Source organism: Sinohyriopsis cumingii, chromosome 11 (assembly GCF_028554795.1).
Source record: "Sinohyriopsis cumingii isolate HCF-2022 chromosome 11, ASM2855479v2, whole genome shotgun sequence".
In the NCBI taxonomy this organism is placed as follows: domain Eukaryota; kingdom Metazoa; phylum Mollusca; class Bivalvia; order Unionida; family Unionidae; genus Sinohyriopsis; species Sinohyriopsis cumingii.
The window spans coordinates 58,509,728-58,527,451 of NC_142971.1; the positions used below are offsets into that span (position 1 = coordinate 58,509,728).

The 17,724-nt window shown below is 36.0% G+C and overlaps 1 protein-coding gene across 1 annotated transcript in view; it reads left to right on the forward strand.

Moving 5' to 3' along the window:
* LOC149788522 (large ribosomal subunit protein mL46-like) overlaps nucleotides 1–17,724 on the forward strand; it is a 52,160-nt gene that overhangs the window by 18,961 nt on the left and 15,475 nt on the right. The window contains exon 3 of the mRNA XM_089974531.1: nucleotides 1,246–1,370. Coding sequence (XP_089830657.1) covers nucleotides 1,246–1,370 — 125 coding nt within the window. The remainder of the gene's footprint in view (nucleotides 1–1,245; nucleotides 1,371–17,724) is intronic.

Below are 17,724 nucleotides of genomic sequence, written 5' to 3' on the forward strand. Positions count from 1 at the left end.
GCACAGTACACCTTGATGAGTGTCATCAGTGACGTACCCAGTAGCTTGGACGCAGTACACCTTGTTGAGTGTCATCAAACCCAGAAGCTGTGTTTCACTTGCTCAAACCAGTCAAGATTCTTGTCAACATGAACTCGAAAATCTTTTTCTGTGTCAATATTTTCAGTTTTTTAAAGATGATATACAGTTCAAGATTTGGATTTCTGTTCACTGATAATCTTTAATTAGTCCCAAGCAAACATTGCTTTGGTTTTCAGAGAATTGATAAATGTTATTAGTAAACACCAACATTCAACTTAACCCAGTATTTACTCAAAGTTATAATGTCAGAATTAGATTAATGAAATTAGTATCATCTGCATATATATCAATTTTTGAATGTTTTACATACATTGGCAAGCTATTTATAAACAATTTGAATAATATAGGAGTTAGAATAGACCCCTTTGGAACTCCTTTGTTGATGGACACTAGCTCACATTTACTGTTACCAATAAAAATGTGTTGTCTTCTTTCAGACAGCTATGATTTTGACCATGAGAGTGATGTAAAGAGCAAATCTCAATGTTGGAAATATTGCAGCATTCTGTATTCCCAAATCATAACAGTAGTTATCAAATCACACAAAATATTTGACCTCTGAATTCTAAAGTCTTTAACTTAACCATTTTAGTAGTAAATTAAATGAAACTAGAGCCACCTATTTTCACTTGCCTCCCTTTATACAAGTGGTTTGAAAAGTTGGAACTGTCATTGCAACACCCTATGGCACCATCTTAAGCCTGTAACTGGATATAAACTCATTTTTGTTTACTACTCAGATCACAGCCGTAGCTTTGAACCATGTTAAAACCTCTCCAAATTTTTTTGTCCATTTATTTGATTCCATTTCCAGGCTGATAGTCTTGCAGAATCTTAAATCTGGCAACTTTTTAATATCCAATATATTGAACAGTCATGATGTTCTCTTCAGTTTGGGGTACTGTTGGCTGCGTGATCACATCAATAGTTTTGTGATTGTGTGGATGACACTTTCAAACAGATATATAGACAAAATCAGAATGATATTTGAGTTATTGTCACTAATGTATGCCAGCCTGAGTTACCTTTAAAGGTCAAATTTGCAGGAAGGTTTTCTCACTTCAGAAATATTTGTTATTACAGTTGAGAACAACAATGTTCAGACAATTTCAACAGATTTGGTTTGTGACATTGTAAGGTCTTTATTTTCTTTTTGTGTATCAGGGTACAAGCAGCTAAGAAATATGATGATGACGATGAAACTGTGAGGAAGACACAATATGCTGTTGACCTTGAGGACCAGTGGGAAAATGAATATAATCAGTTTACACCAGCTAATAGAATAACAGGTAATACTCCTTGAAATAAAGAAATACCAACTGTTACGTCAAAGATTAGTCATTGTTATCATTGCCTTGCCTTGGAATTTCAGTACACTTTTATTATGTTCCAGTTAAATAGATACTTGGTTGTTTCATAATAATTATTCTATTTGTATAGGTTTTATTTACTGAGTTGAAAATTGAAATAAAATGAAAGATATGTTTTTACTTAATTAAGTCATCTGGCCATCAGTAATGGAACATTCATTTGGCTCTAATCCATGTAATTAATAATAATAATGAGGACTTTGTGTAGCGCCTAATCTTTAGAAACTCTAAGCGCTTTACAACATTAGACAACACCTATAAGATAAAAAACATATATAATAATATGATTACAAACACAAACGCCATGAAATTAGAAAACATAGGAAAAACATGCTGAGAATATTTATGGTAGGAAACATTATTAGGTCTTTAAGTTTGTTCTTGCAGTCGAAATAAGTGAGTTTTGAGAGCACTCTTGAATGTGATCACTGTCTCTTTGTGTCTAAGTTCAGTGGGCAATTCATTCCATGTTGCTGGGCCCAGGTATGCAAAAGAACGCTGTCCATATGACTTTGTTTTCATAGTGGGAATAATGAGTATACAATTGTCAGAAGAGGAGCTAAGTATCTTGCTGGTGTGTACACATTGGTGAGGTTAGATAGGTATGTTGGACAAAGTCTGTCAGTGAAATATAGCACAGAGAACAAATTTTATGTTTAATTCTGGATCGAATGGATAGCCACTGTAGGGTACAGAGCAGCGGGGAAGTGTGCTCTGATCGTGGCACTCTAAATATGATCCGAGCAGCTGTGTTTTGAAGTTTTTGAAGTAGATATTGAGATGAACCAGACAGAATTGAGTTACAATAGTCCAGTGTTGAAAGTACTAATGAACACACAAGTGTTTTAGTGGCATCTGCTGAAAGATATTTGCGAATGGAGCTGATGCATCTCAGCTCAAGATATGCAGCCTTGCATATGTTCATGATATGTTGGTGCAGTGTGAGAGTACTGTCCTGAGTAACACCTAGGTTTCATACTGATTGTGTGAATTTAATGTTGGTGTTGCTGATATTTATTGTTTGAGGTAAAGGATGTGAATGAGAAAGTCTTTGTGTTGTGATCAGAATGGCCTCAATTTTATCATCATTCATCTGCAGCTTTGTTACATGTCATCCATGATTTCACATCAGAAATGCACCTCTCTACACCTTGGATGATAGCATTAACTTCAGTTGGGTGGCTAGATTTGTATATTTGGGTGTCATCAGCATACAATTGGTGAGACACTGGATGATGATCCATGACACTTGAGAGCTGCTGAGTGTATAGAATTAAGAGAACAGGTCCAAGAACAGACCCCTTTGGAACACCACAACATAGATCAACTGGGGTGGAGTGTATTCCATTTGCAGACACAATTTGTGTCTTGTTGACCAAGTAAGACTTGAACCACAGTAAGGCTGTATCATGAATGCCAAATACATGCTGGAGACGGTGAAGTAATATATCATGGTCTGTTGTGTCAAATGCTGCAGGCAAATCAAGGAGGGTGAGAACTGTAATCTTTCCGCTATCCAAAGCAGAGAGAATGTCATTAACTACTTTCAGAAGAGTAGTTTCAGTACTGTGGCAAGGGCGATATGCCGATTGTACATTGCTAAAAAGACTGTTTGAATTCAGATGAGATACAAGCTCGGATAGAACAACCTTTTCTAAGATTTTTTATATGAGTGGGAGATTAGAAACTGGGCGATAGTTCTTTAAATCGTTATGTTCTAGTGTTGGTTTCTTCAGCAGAGGCTTTACAATATCAGTTTTGAAAAATGATGGGAATTCCCCTGATGAGAGAGAGGTATTAATAAAATCAGTTAGTGAAGGTAGTGTGAATGAATTTTTATCGTAATAACCATCTCAAGTTGTTTACTATTTTTCTCTATGTGGTTTAGAGAATTGACTTGGCCAACATGATTATGTGAGAAATCATGCCAGTAGCTTGTAGCTTATGGTGGGGGGCAGTGGTTCTTCTTAGTGTTTTCATGAGTTCCTCCTCCACCAATGGCTTCTATAATGGCCTCTAAGTATAGCCTCTCTTGTGCTGAATGATGGCATCAGACTCACAAAATGACAAACTTGATGATTAAAACCATGAAACAATATTCTTATTACTGCAATTCCTGCAGCTGGCTCAAAAGCCGTCTTTCAAATCTCTTAATAAAAATGGAATGGAGTTGCAAATGGAATGAATACTGGTATGCCATCATAAACTCATTAAATATTGGAGGTGCTTCACATATCAGTGAGGGGGGTCTGAGTGGCCTAAAGCGCTCACCGTTATGGATCACTGCCATCTCACCTCTGTCTGCGTGAGTTCGAGTCTCAGGCTCGGCTAACGTGGGTACATGAGAAAGCCTGCCAGTAGCCTCTTGTGGGTCGGTGGTTCTTCCCAGGGTTTTCCAGGGTTCTTCCTCCACCAATTATACTGGCTGCCATGTATAGCCTATCTTGTGCTGAAAAATGGTGTTAAGCCATACAACAACTACAGCAACAATCACATATCAGAAACAATGCTGTATTTATACATTCTGGTTTTCATCACAGACCCAAAGGATCACCATAATAAATTTCTGATATTTTCTGGATAAATTTCACTGATCTTGCTAAAATCAAACAGAATCCTCTTCAGTGTCTAATTCAACATTTTTTAATTATTCATTAACATCATCTTAAAACTGTATATTTTACCCACAGGACTCATGAAAGTTCAAGTCTTCACTTGAGAAAATGTTTTCTCCATAATATATTTTAGGAAGTATTGCACTCTGCCAGTAATCATAGTGTTAGGCTTTAGTGTATCACTCTGGTTCAAATATGCCACAGTTTGGTTCTGAGGAACTAACTTTCTTTTTTTGATTTCATGTATCCCTCTGTCTTTTTGTGTGGGGAGTTTGCATTTTGTGTTTCCTGGGATGATTTATGAAAGATTTTATGCCCGTCAGCAAATAAAGTGCCTCGTGTTCTTTCATATTTCTCCAGAATTGTACTTCACAGCCTTTCCTGAGTCATACTCCACTCATTTGTGTAGCATTTCTGGTACTTTCCTAGTCTTTTCTCTTTTTGATACTTGTGATCACAGTCTCTCTTGTCATGATCATATTTGTGCCATTTCAGTGAATGTGTCAATACATACACATTTACTATTGTCTCCTCCCAATACATTGAATACTCATCAACAACAATGTACATGTCAAAACACATAGCTTATCATAATTCTGGAATATTAATTGAGTCAGTGAATGCATTCTTTTCCATTTGGTCAATAGTAGCCTGAGAATCTATACCTTCTGTTATCATCAGTAATGAATAAGGTCACCAGACCATTTGAATGTGTTTTGACAATAATCACACTAATTTAATTAAAGAGTTAATTTATCTGTTTATTATATTAATTGAATACCTACCAACATATTGCAGTGAATGGGTGCAATAAAGGCTTGCAGCACAAAAGAATCATGGGTAAAGCACTCCTCCAGTCTTTGAGTAAATTAATGTGATTGCTGTCAAAACAACACATATTTTTTTGATAATCTGAAACAACACTGCTTATTATCATTTATGATAACAACCAGCTATGATTTTCACTGCAACATTATATTATTGATAGCCGGGTTTTAGTGATCAGTTAGCAAAAGTTACTAACAGCAGATTGGTGGTTATTTCATGCCATGTACATTATAGTGTTGGTATCATTAGAAATTGTTTGAGAAAAAAGAACAACAAGGTGTACTCCACTTCTAAGTTTACACCACTATTGTAAGTGGCAGTTGATCAGCAAAAGTGATGACTATTTGGAATAGAAAGCCTTTTTTCTGTGATTTTAAAGTCTTCCTTTATTTGATAATTTGAAAATCTTTTCTTTATTTGGTGATTTGAAAATCATTCTTTATTTGGTGATTTTGAAAATCTTCAAAAAAATTTCTCGAATCACCAAAATTCTAAAAACGTCATACATTCAGTCATAAATAATAGTATTCTTTCCTAGTCATTATTATAAAGTATTAAATAATCTGAAATGAATAGTTATACAAACCTGACTAGTTCATGACCTGTTGTCCTTATTCACTCTTAGCTGTTTGTCTGTAGCTATGACATGGAGGAGTCAGATTTTGTCAATTCATATGGCCTATGTCATGGAGGAGTCAGACTTTATCAATTCATATGGCCTATGTCATGGAGGAGTCAGATTTTGTCAATTCATATGTCCTATGTCATGGAGGAGTCAGATTTTATCAATTCATATGGCATATGTCATGGAGGAGTCAGACTTTATCAATTCATATTGCCTGTCATGGAGGAGTCAGATTTTGTCAATTCATATGTCCTATGTCATGGAGGAGTCAGACTTTATCAATTCATTAAGCCTGTGACATGGAGGAGTCAGATTTTGTCAGTTCCAATGGCTTATGACATGGAGGAGTCAGACTTTTTCAATTCATATGGCCTATGCCATGGAGGAGTCAGACTTTGTCAATGCATATGACCTATGTCATGGAGGAATCAGACTTTATCAGTTCATATGGCCTATGTCATGGAGGAGTCAGACTTTGTCAATTCATATGGCCTATGACATGGAGGAGTCAGTCTTTGTCAATTCATATGGCCTATGTCATGGAGGAGTCAGACTTTGTCAATTCATATGGCCTATGCCTTGGAGGAGTCAGACTTTATCAATTCATTGGGCCTGTGACATGGAGGAATCAGATTTTGTCAATGCATATGCCTATGACAAGGAGTCAGACTTTGTCAATTCATATGGTCTATGTCATGGAGGAGTCACACTTTATCAATTCATTGGGCCTGTGACATAGAGGAGTCAGGCTTTGTCAATTCATATGGCCTATGTCATGGAGGAGTCAGACTTTGTCAATTCATATGGCCTATGCCATGGTGGAGTCAGACTTTATCAATTCATTGGCCCTGTGACTTAGAGGAGTCAGACTTTGTCAATGCATATGGCCTATGGCATTGGAGGAGTCGTACTTTATCAGTTCATTTGGCCTGTGACATGGAGGAGTCATACTTTGTCAATGCATATGGCCTATGACATTGGAGGAGTCATATTTTGTCAATTCATTTGGCCTATGACATAGAGGAGTCAGACTTTGTCAATGTATTTGGCATATTACATGGAGGAATCAGACTTTGTCAATGCATTGTTACGTGTTTAGGCTCGAATAAACAGTAACACAAGAAAGAGTGAAAACAGCAAGCTTTCAAAAATTTAACAAATAATTTATTTCCCCTGGAAAGATACTGGAAAAAAATGGGAAAAAAATAAGAACTTACAGTTTTAAGAATCAAATCCAAAAATAATCTAAGAATAATCCACAAATAAAATTTTTGAAGTCCTAATAATGAAATGTTCTAGTGAATTCAAGCTCAAGTCTCGATAAAGAATGCAAGATGAAATGCGATGATGTATGCTGTATCCTGTACAGTGTGGTTGTCTACAGTTACTTGTAGAAACACAAGAAATAACACTGGTGTTGAAAATCCAAATAAATTTTTAACAAATGTCTTTGTTCAAGAATTCTGTATGAGCACACATATATTTCCAGGAAAAAAGATTTATTTTGAATCCAGATAGTTCGAATTGACATTAAAATAACTCCAAACTGACACAACAAAAGAACACCTTGACATCAAGTCTTTTAAGCCCAGACTGAGATATCTCTGTCAAAGAGTCACTATTAAAACTAAGTAATGTGCAATTTCGGAAATGCCTGAATTGCAAAATAAAGGGTTACGTGATCATGTTTACATAAAATATTACGTAGCCCCAGTATGACTGTGATAAAAACCAATCATTTTACTCCGAGAATAAAATAAAGTCCTTTTCTTCACTAAAAACTATTTACAAGTCAAGTGTCACATATCCAATACAGCCTCGATCTCTCCCTTATATATATTCCCACTATAAAAATAACTAAAAAAGAACTTGTTTGCATGTCTGTTACAAATTTTGAATTAAGGTTGGGAACTAGGTCAACTTTATGTGTTTACGAATGAATCAGTCATGGTCCAACTATTTTCTGGAAAAGTATCAAGTTCCTAGTAAACAAAACTACATTATTTTGACATATAATGAAATTAAAAAATAAAAAGATTTTAAAACTTACAAACAATTAAATCAGATATAAATTAAATCAAATATACATAACACTTCCCACTATAAAGAAAAAGAAAGATTTATATGATTAAACTTTCTTTTTACCACGGACTAATTAATCATAAGCTTAAAAAAACCTCTTATAAATTACACACAGTGTACATGAAATAATACATTATTATGCACAGGAAAGTGTATCTGCTATTAAATTATCTTTCCCCTTGATGTGCCTGATGTCAATATCATATTCCTGTAACAACAAACTGCACCTTAGGAGTTTCTGACTTTTATTTTTCATCTTACCAATGAAAGTTAGAGGGTTGTGGTCACTAAACACAATAATCGAAGAAGGAGCTGAAATTTGGTAAACTTCAAAATGTAGTAATACCAATATCAAAGTCAAACATTATTTTGCAAGTGTTGAATAATTTCTTTGGTGCTTATTTAATTTCTTAGAAAAATAGCACACTGGATGATCAATACCATTTTCATCTTCTTGAATCAAAACTGCTCCAACCCCAACATCACTTGCATCAACAGACATTTTAAATGATTGGCTGAAATTTGGAGCTGTAAGAACTGGCGCACTCTTAAGTATGGCCTTTAACTTATCAAAGCCTCCTGACATTTTTCAGTCCAAAGTAACTTGTTTTTCTTACTCATTGAATTTGTCAAGGGTTCAGTAATTATAGAAAAATTGGAACAAAATTTCCGATAGTATGTGGCCATACCTAAAAATCACATCAGTTGCATTTTATTTACAGGCACAGGGAATTCAGAGATAGCCTTGACCTTAGCATCCATAGGTTTAACTTGGCCATGTCCCACAATATGTCCTCGAAAAGTTACACTAGCATGGCTGAACTCACTTTTGGATAAATTAATTGTCAAACTTGCATCTGTGAGTCTGTCAAAGAATTTCCGAATTGTTGCTAAATGTTCTTTCCAGGTGTCGTTGTAGATGATGACATCATTGATGTAAGCATCACAATTGCCTAGACCAGAGGTAATCATATTCATGACGTTGAAATGTATTTGGTGACCCTTTCATCCCAAATGACACTACTTTATATCGGTGAAGTTCATCTGGAGTCAGAAATGCCGAAATTTCCTTTGCTCTTTCCGTTAGTGGAATTTGCCAAAATCCTTTCAGAAGGTCAAATTTGGTGACATACTTGGCATTCCCGATCTTATCAATACAGTCATTGATTCTTGGTAACGGGAATGAATCTATTTTTGTCACACTGTTCACCTTCCTATAATCAGCACATGTACGGAAAGTTTTATGTGGTTTTGGAACAAATATCCATGGTGAACTCCAGTCACTTTTACTGGGCTCTATAAAATCATTCTCCAGCAAATACTGAATTTCTTTTTTCAAGTACAGTGTATTCTTATTTGAGAGGGTTCTTCCTGTACGGGTGTTGTTTCACAGGTTTGGAATATACAATTTCAGCATCATGGAAAATTTTGTTTGTTCTTGTAGGAACATCTGGAAATAAGTGTTCGTGTTTAAATAATAACTGTTTAAGTTCATTTCTTTCTTGCTCTTGTAAAGGTGAAAGTTTCTGATCCATATCATTCATAATTTCTGAATTCCGAAGATTTGTCACTCCAGTATCAATAGAATGCGATGATATTCTTTCACTTAAATCTTCACTTAGTGGGACAGTTGTAACTAAATTATGCCTCGCTTGGCACTCAGAATTAAGAGGTTAGTGTTAGGACTGGTCGGCCTGGTGTCAGGATAATGTGACTGGGTGGGACATCATGCTACATGTCTGCGGCATGATGCCTCAGTGCTAGACATCACTATAAACTGCCACACTGCAGACATTGTAGTGATATGACTGAAAAATTGTTAAAGCTACGTTAAAAATCCAAATCACACACACACACACACACACAGAGCTAAATTAATTGCATGTTTAACCTGGCTATCTCTTTCAATATACTCCTATAATTTATTTAGATCCCAGGAGCACTAATATTATAATTTAACTCATTCATTTTCTTCTTAACTTTGTAAGGGCCGTAATATCTAATCTGAAGAAAATTTTGAAGAATGAGCAATTGAGAGAGAACCCCATTATTACCAAACTCAAAAGTTCTCTCCATTGTAGTTCTGTCAAACCATAATTTCACCTTTGACTTGAATTTCAGAATGCCAAATTCAAGCATCATAGGCTGGAAAGTTCCAGACCTAAACATTAACCCTTGATGCGATTGGATAGAGTTGGGAAAGCCAAAGTGAGTTAAAAACTTTATCAAAGTTTTAATATTCCTCAAAGGGATTGCCTCTGAAAACCTTGTTGAAACACAAATAATGGCCAACAGTTATTGGTTACCTGACTAGGCCATAGGTAAGGGACCAACACAATCTAACATAATTCTAATAAATGGTTCGTCAAAGGCAGGAATAGGTTGTAGATGAGTCTTAGGTATCTTCTGATTTGTTTTTCCTACCATTTGACAAGTATGACAAGATCTACAGTCTTTGCCAACATCACTTTTGACTTCTGGCCGATAGAAGTGAGTCAGGATCTTGTGATAAGTTTTATTTATCCCTAAATGACCAGTCAAAGGAGTTTCATGGGCTAGAGTAATTATTTTCTTTCTATCAGGTTTTGGAATTACAGTTTGGTAGTTCACTCACCACTCATAACCAGCAGGTACTTCGGGAGGTCTCCATTTTCTCATAAGAATTCCATTTTCAATGAAATAACAGACAGGAACGTCAGTAGCTTTAGTTTCACTAATGGCCCTTTGAAACAAACAGGATATCTCAGGATCTTTTTCCTGTTCGATGATAAGTGATTGTCATTTATCACAATGATTAGAATAAAGAGAATGAGTTGTTAAAACAGGATCACTGTGATCAATACCTGCTTTTTGATCCAAATAAGGAGTGAAAGTGACCTCATCAAACATCTGACCAGTACATGTGTCAGCTGAAGGAATACTTTCTTTATCAACATCATTCTCAAGAGCTTTTTTTGCCATAGCTCTGGTAACTGCTCAAGCTGGGAATAAATCAAAGAATTGTTTTTCAATTACATCAAATTTCTGATCCAAGCCAGGCTTGTCAGTTACAAGTGGATTAACTACAACTATGTCTCCAGCTAGGTCGTTGCCTAGTAATAAATGAATGCAGGTAAAACACGCACTGTGCCGACTGTCACGGGTCTTGAGGCTAAATCTGAAGACAAATTTATACAATGGGTAGGAACATTAACAAAGCCGCACTTTACTCACTGAATAAGAACACTCTCATTAAAAGAAGACGACAGATGATGTATCCTGTTCAATGTTTTTGTGGGGCCCCGAGTGGCCGAGTGGTCTAAAGCGCTCTCCGTTATGGATCACTGCCATCTCACCTCTGTCTGCATGGGTTCAAGTCCAGGATTCGGCCAATGTGGTTATGTGAGAAAGCTTGCCAGTAGCTTCTCGTGGGTCGGTGGTTCTTCCTGGGGGTATTCCGGGTTCTTCCTCCACCATTAATATTGGCCACCATGTATAGCCTATCGTTTGCTGAAAAATGGCGTTAAACCCCACAACAACAACAACAACATGTTGTTGTCTATAGTTCCTTGTAGAGACACAAGTAATAATCCGGTGTTTGAATTTCTTTGTCCAAGAATTCTGAATAAGCACACATATATGTCCAGGAAAAAAAATTTAATCCTTTAGAATCCAGATAATTCGAATGAACATTAAAATGTATTCCTAAAATGACACAACGAAATAAACACCTTTACGTCCCAGTGTTTAGAAGCCCAACTAAGATTATTTCTCTAAACAATGGTTATACAATAATTTTTGAGGCTTAGAATGAGTGCCGTATGAGGGTCGCATGATCATGTTTACATCACGTACTCAAAACGAGAGACAGAACTCAATTACCAGACTCAAACCATAATTTCACTTTTGACTTGAACTGCTGAATGCCAGAGTCAAGCATAATATGCTGGAAAGTTCCAGACCTAAAATTTGACCCTTGACCTGATTGGACAGATTCGGGAAGGCCAATTGGAGTAAAAAACTTTATCAAAGCTTTTACTATTGTTTTAGATTTAATATTCTTCCAAGGAATTGTCTCGGGAAACCTTGTTGATGCACACATAATGGTCAACAGGTATTGGTTACCTGACTTGGTCTTAGGTAAGGGACCAATACAGGCTACCATAATTCTACAAAATGGTTCGTCAAAGGCAGGAATAAGTTGTAGATGAGCCTTAGGTATTTTCTGATTGCAGTGGGTTTTCCTACTATTTGACAAGATCTACAGTATTTACCAACATCACTTTTGATTTTTGGCCAATAGAAGTGAGTCAAGATCTTGTGATAAGTTTTATTGATCCCTAAATGACCAGCCAAAGGTGTTTCATGGGCCAGACTAATTATTTCCTGCCTGTAATATTTTGGAACAACAATTTGATAGTTTACTGACCACTTGTCACCAGCAAGTACCTCAGGAGGTCTCCATTTTCTTAAAGAATTCCATTTTTAATGAAATAACAGACAGGAACTTCAGTGGCTCCAGTTTCACTAATGGCCCCTTGAAACAAACAAGATCGCAGGATCATTTTCAAGTTCGATGACAAGTGATTTTTGTTTGTCACCCTGATTAGAATTAAGAGAATGAGTAGTTAAAAGAGGATCCTCATCAAAAGCCTGGCCAATACATATGACAGCTAAAGGAATACTTTCATTATCAACATCATTCTCAAGAGCTTTCTTTGTCATAGCTCTGGTAACTGTACAAGTTGGGAATAAATCTGGGAATTCTTTTTCAATAGGATCGACTTTCTGATCCAAACATGACTTGTCAGTTACAAGTGGATTAACCACAACCTTGTCTCCAGCTAGGTCGTTGCCTAGTAATAAATGAATGCCCTCAACAGGTAAAGCAGACACTATTCTGACTGTCAGGGGTCCTGAGACTAAGTCTGATGACAAATTTACACAATGGAGAGGAACATTAACAAAGCCACACTCTACTTCCTGAATAAGAACACTCTCATTAGAAGAAGACTTCTCAGAAAAAGGCAAAATACCTGACAATAAAAGACTCTGAGAAGCTCCTGTGTCCCCTAAAATTTTAATAGGGATAGGACTGGCTGAATCATCCAGGAGTGATATTGAAGCCTTCGTTATGAAAGGTTCATAATTTTCCATAATAAAATCAGACTGGGGTTTGTTAGACCCAACAAATGTATTGCTTTCAATAAATGACAGTGACCTTGATTTTTTAGCAATAAGAGCATTTGGAAGAGGTCTGTCTTGATTCTGATGCCTTTTTTTCAATTTGTAGCAATCAGAAATAATGTGTCCTTTTTTCTTGCAATATGTGCATGTAGGAAGAGACAAGGATATTGAATCAAGTGTATCAGAAGCTAGATTTTTAGAAGTTATGCCAGTTTGAGTTTTAGAAGGGCTTGTATTAGGCTGAAATACTTTTCTGCCAGAAGACTGTTGAGTAGAAGTCTTATTTAGAAAAGGAACTTTATGAGTTAAAGAATACTCATCAGCAGCACGAGCAACATTTTCCAAGGTTTCAATCTGATGCTCGTCAAGATAAGACTTGATGTCACTATGGACAGTTTTTGAACTCTTCAAGTAATACAAGTTGTTTGAGACTTTCATATCTTGTTCAACTTTCTTGGCTAAGCACCATCTATCAAATAATTGCTCTTTTTCTCTAGCAAATTTGACATGAGTTTGTCCAGCGTCTTTTCTATAGTTTCTGAACTTTTGCCGACACGCTTCAGGTACTAACTCATCACCCCTTAGGATGCATTCTTTGACCATATCATTGTCACAACTTTGTTGAACTGACAGTGAATGGCAAATATCACTAGCTTTACCAATCAGTACACATTGCAATAATAGAGTCCAGTACTTCCTTGGCCATTTCAAACTCTCAGCAATTTTTTCAAAATAAGGAAAATATCTGTCTACTACTTCTTCCAGAAAAGGAGGTACTAACAGGATATTTCTTAAAACATCAAAAGTAGGGGAGTGATTTCATTTTGCCAGCTTTAATTCTCTTAACCGAATTTGAAATTCTCTTTCATCCTTCTCTAATTGTAAATACATCTGCTCTTTCTCTTTCTCAAACTGCATTTGCATTACTTTCATCTCTTTCTGAAACTGCATTTGTATTACTTCCATCTCTCTTCCTATTTATATCTTTTCTATCTGAAACTGAACTTGTGTAATCTCTAATTACAACTTCTTAGCTTTACTTCCATTTTCAAATTTCCTACAACTCCTGAGTAAAATTTAAAAAATTGTCTACTTTAAATGATATTTTAGAAAAAGCTTGCCGATTTCACTAAAGATTTCAAAAAAATTGGAATTCAAATTTCATAAAACAAAGTTTTCTGAAATATTTAGCCAGAATTCTAATATTGAATAAACAGTAACACAAGAAAGAGTAAAACCAACAAGCTTTAAAAAATTTAACAAATAATTTATTTCCCTGGAAAAATACTGTAAAAATGAAGAAGAAAAAAAGAACTTACGGTTTTAAGAATCAATAAATAATCCAAGAATAATCCACGAATAAAATTGTAGAATTCCTAATAATGAAATATTCTAATGAATTCAAGCTCAAGTCCCGATTAAGAATCCAAGATGGAAGGCGATGACGTATGCTGTATCCTGTACAGTGTAGTTGTCTACAGTTCTTTGTAGAAACACAAGAAATAACACTCTGGTGTTGAAAATCCGAATAAAATGTTTAAGAAATGTCTTTGTTCAAGAATTCTGTATGAGCACACATATTTCTAGTATGACCTTGATAAAAACCAATCATTTTACTCCAAGAATAAAATAAATAAAGTTGTTGACTTCACTAAAAACTATTTATAAGTCGAGGGTCACACATACAATACAGCCTCAATCGTACCCTTATTATTCCCACAATAAAAATAAATAAAAAAAGAATTTGTTCACATGGCTGTTACTAATTCTGAATTAAGGTCAGGAACTAGGTCAGCTTTATGTGTTTACAAATGAATCAGTCAAGGTCAAACTATTTTCTGGAAAAGTATAAAGTTCCTAGTAAACAAAACTATATTATTTTGACATATAATGAAATTAAAAATAAAAAGATTTTCAAAGTTACAAACAATTAAATCAAATATACATAACAGCATATGTTCTGTGACATTGAGTAGTCTGACTTTATCAATGCATATGGCCAAAGTATTTCTAGACAGGAGAATGGTGCATCTGGCATGGATGAGGGATTTCCATTGCATATTAAAATTAGTTTCCCACCAAAAAAAGCCAAAACATTTTTGTATGTGCCCACCAGAAGGCATAACATATCAGTGTTATGACATTGTCAATCCATCTGTACATCATTCAATCTGTTACCTTTATTTCTCAACAGTAAGTTAAATGTTTCACTGCAAAACTATGGTTTGCATTTGGGGTATGGAAGAAGCCTATTGATCGGGGGTCAATGTAACTGACTAAATAAAGAAAATGTGTTGGATGGATTTCAGTTGGAGTAAGGAATACAGGTAACTGTGACTGAAAACAAAAGATGGCTCCAGACAGTAACATTAATTTTAAATAAGAGACATGGACCAAGCTTTGTAATGGCTTTCATTTGGAGTAAGGGGACCCCGAGTGGCTGAGTGGTCTAAAGCACTCACCGTTACAGATCACTGCCATCTCACCTCTGTCAGCATGAGTTCGAGTCTCAGGCTCGGCTGACGTGGTTACGTGAGAAAGCCTGCCAGTAGCTTCTCGTGGGTCAGTGGTTCTTCCCGGGGTTTTCCAAGGTTCTTCCTCCACCAATTATACTGGCCACCATGTATAGCCTATCTTGTGCTGAAAAATGGCATTAAACCCTACAACAACAACAACAACAACAACAATCATTTGGAGTAAGCAAAAATTCCTATTGATTTTTGGGTCGAAAATTTTCATAAATGAAAATCACTGACAGAAAAGACAAAAAAATTGATATTAGTTCTAATCTTAAACCATGGCTTTTTGTGGATGGCATGAACTTTAGAAAAGGAAACAGTGTATTTACTTTGGGGTCAAAAGGGCCTAAGGTTAAAGTGGGGGGGGGAGGGGAATGGGTTTATGCACAAAAAATAATGTTCTCAACCATGTATCTTCACCACAGTTTATGGATGGCTGACATATTGGGTAAGAAGGAAGCCTATTGCTTTTGAGGTTGGAAGTTCAAAAGAACTAGGCCACTGCGACAGAAACAAGGAAAATGGCTTTTACATGTTTATGGAAGGTTTGCTATTAGAGAAGAAAAGTCCTATCGATTTTGGAGTCGATAGATTAAAGGTTGGGATCATTATGACCCTGAAGAAAAATTAGGTTTTGCATAGTAACTTTTGTTCTTGAGTAAATTCCTTAACCAGACTTGGTGGATGACTTACACTAGGGTAAGAAATAAACCTTGGGATCGAACGGTCAGATACTAAGGTCATGGTATGTCAAATAAGAAAGTTATATTATCTTCACTGTACATTGTGTTCAAGACTGCAAACATTGACCAAGTTATGGTATCTACACTGTACATTGTGTTCAAGACTGCAAACATTGACCAGGGGCCCTGAGTGGCCGAGTGGTCTAAAGCGCTCTCCGTTACGGATCACTGCCATCTCACCTCTGCCTGGGTTTGAGTCCTGGAATCAGCCAATGTGGGTAAGTGAGAAAGCTTGTCAGTAGCTTCTCGAGGGTCGGTGGTTCTTTCTGGGGATATCCCGGGTTCTTCCTCCACCATTAATACTGGCTGCCATGCGTAGCCTGTCGTGTGCTGAAACATGGCATTAAACCCTACAACAACAACAACAAAACATTGACCAAGTTATGGTATCTACACTGTACACTGTTCAAAACTGCAAACATTGACCAAGGTATGGTATCTACACTGTACACTGTGTTCAAACTGCAAACACTGACCAAGTTATGGTATCTACACTGTATGCTGTGTTCAAGACTGCAGACATTAACCAAGTTATGGTAACTACACTGTCCAATGTGTTCAAGACTGCAGACATTAACCAAGTTATGGTATCTACACTATGCACTGTGTTCAAACTGCAGACACTGACCAAGTTATGGTATCAATACTGTACACTATGTTCAAGAATGCAGAAATGGACCAACTTATGGTATCTACACTGTACAATGTGTTCAAGACTGCAGACATTGACCAGGTTATGATATCTACACCGTATGATGTGTTAATGACTGCAAACATTGAACAAGTTATGGTATCTACCCTTTATGCTGTGTTCAAGACTGCAAACATGGACCAGCTTATGGTATCTACACTATACATTGTGTTAAAGACTGCAGACATTAACCAAGTTATGGTATCTACACTGGATGATGTTTTAAGACTGTAGACATTAAACAAACTCTGATTTTGCAAGAAATAATGCTTCATTGATATTCAAATACAGTATGTGGATTGAGGAAGAGGTTTAGTTGTTTCCAGTTGATCGTTGGCACTTGAATATTCCAGGTAGTCACCAGATTTGGACTGTAAAATTGCTGACACTTAAATGCATATAATGCAGCAGAAGAATGTTTCTCTCTGGAATATTTAATATAGGATCTGGCCCCTAAATGTTTAATTAGGATCTGGCCCCTAAATGTTCAATTAGGATCTGGCCCCTAAATGTTTAATTAGGATCTGGCCCCTAAATGTTCAATTAGGATCTGTTCTGTAAATTTTTCATTTAGGATCTGTTCCCAAAATATAGTAATAACAATTATTAGCTAGTATTTACTTTCACAATTCCCTTCTTTGTCTGAAATATTTTGTTTCAAACTAATGTGTTATTTATTGCTATTTTATGCATTTGCTCCTTTGTTAAGAAATTAGTTCTTATGCAAACTTGAAAATATTCCAGATATGCTTTTGTTATTGAAACAAATCACATCTGTAAATTTAATCACTCTGGTGATTGTAGCAACTATTAATGCCACCAGGTTTTCATGTTTGTGTGTGTGTGTGTGTGCGCGTGCATGAGTGCATGCATGTGTGTGTGATCATTAATGCCAACATTATTTTGATAGTAAATTCAATATAAAATTAATGTTCAGGATATCCTGTTACATGTCAGAACATGCAAAGTGGGAGCTAAAAGAAAATTTCTATATGAGAACCTAG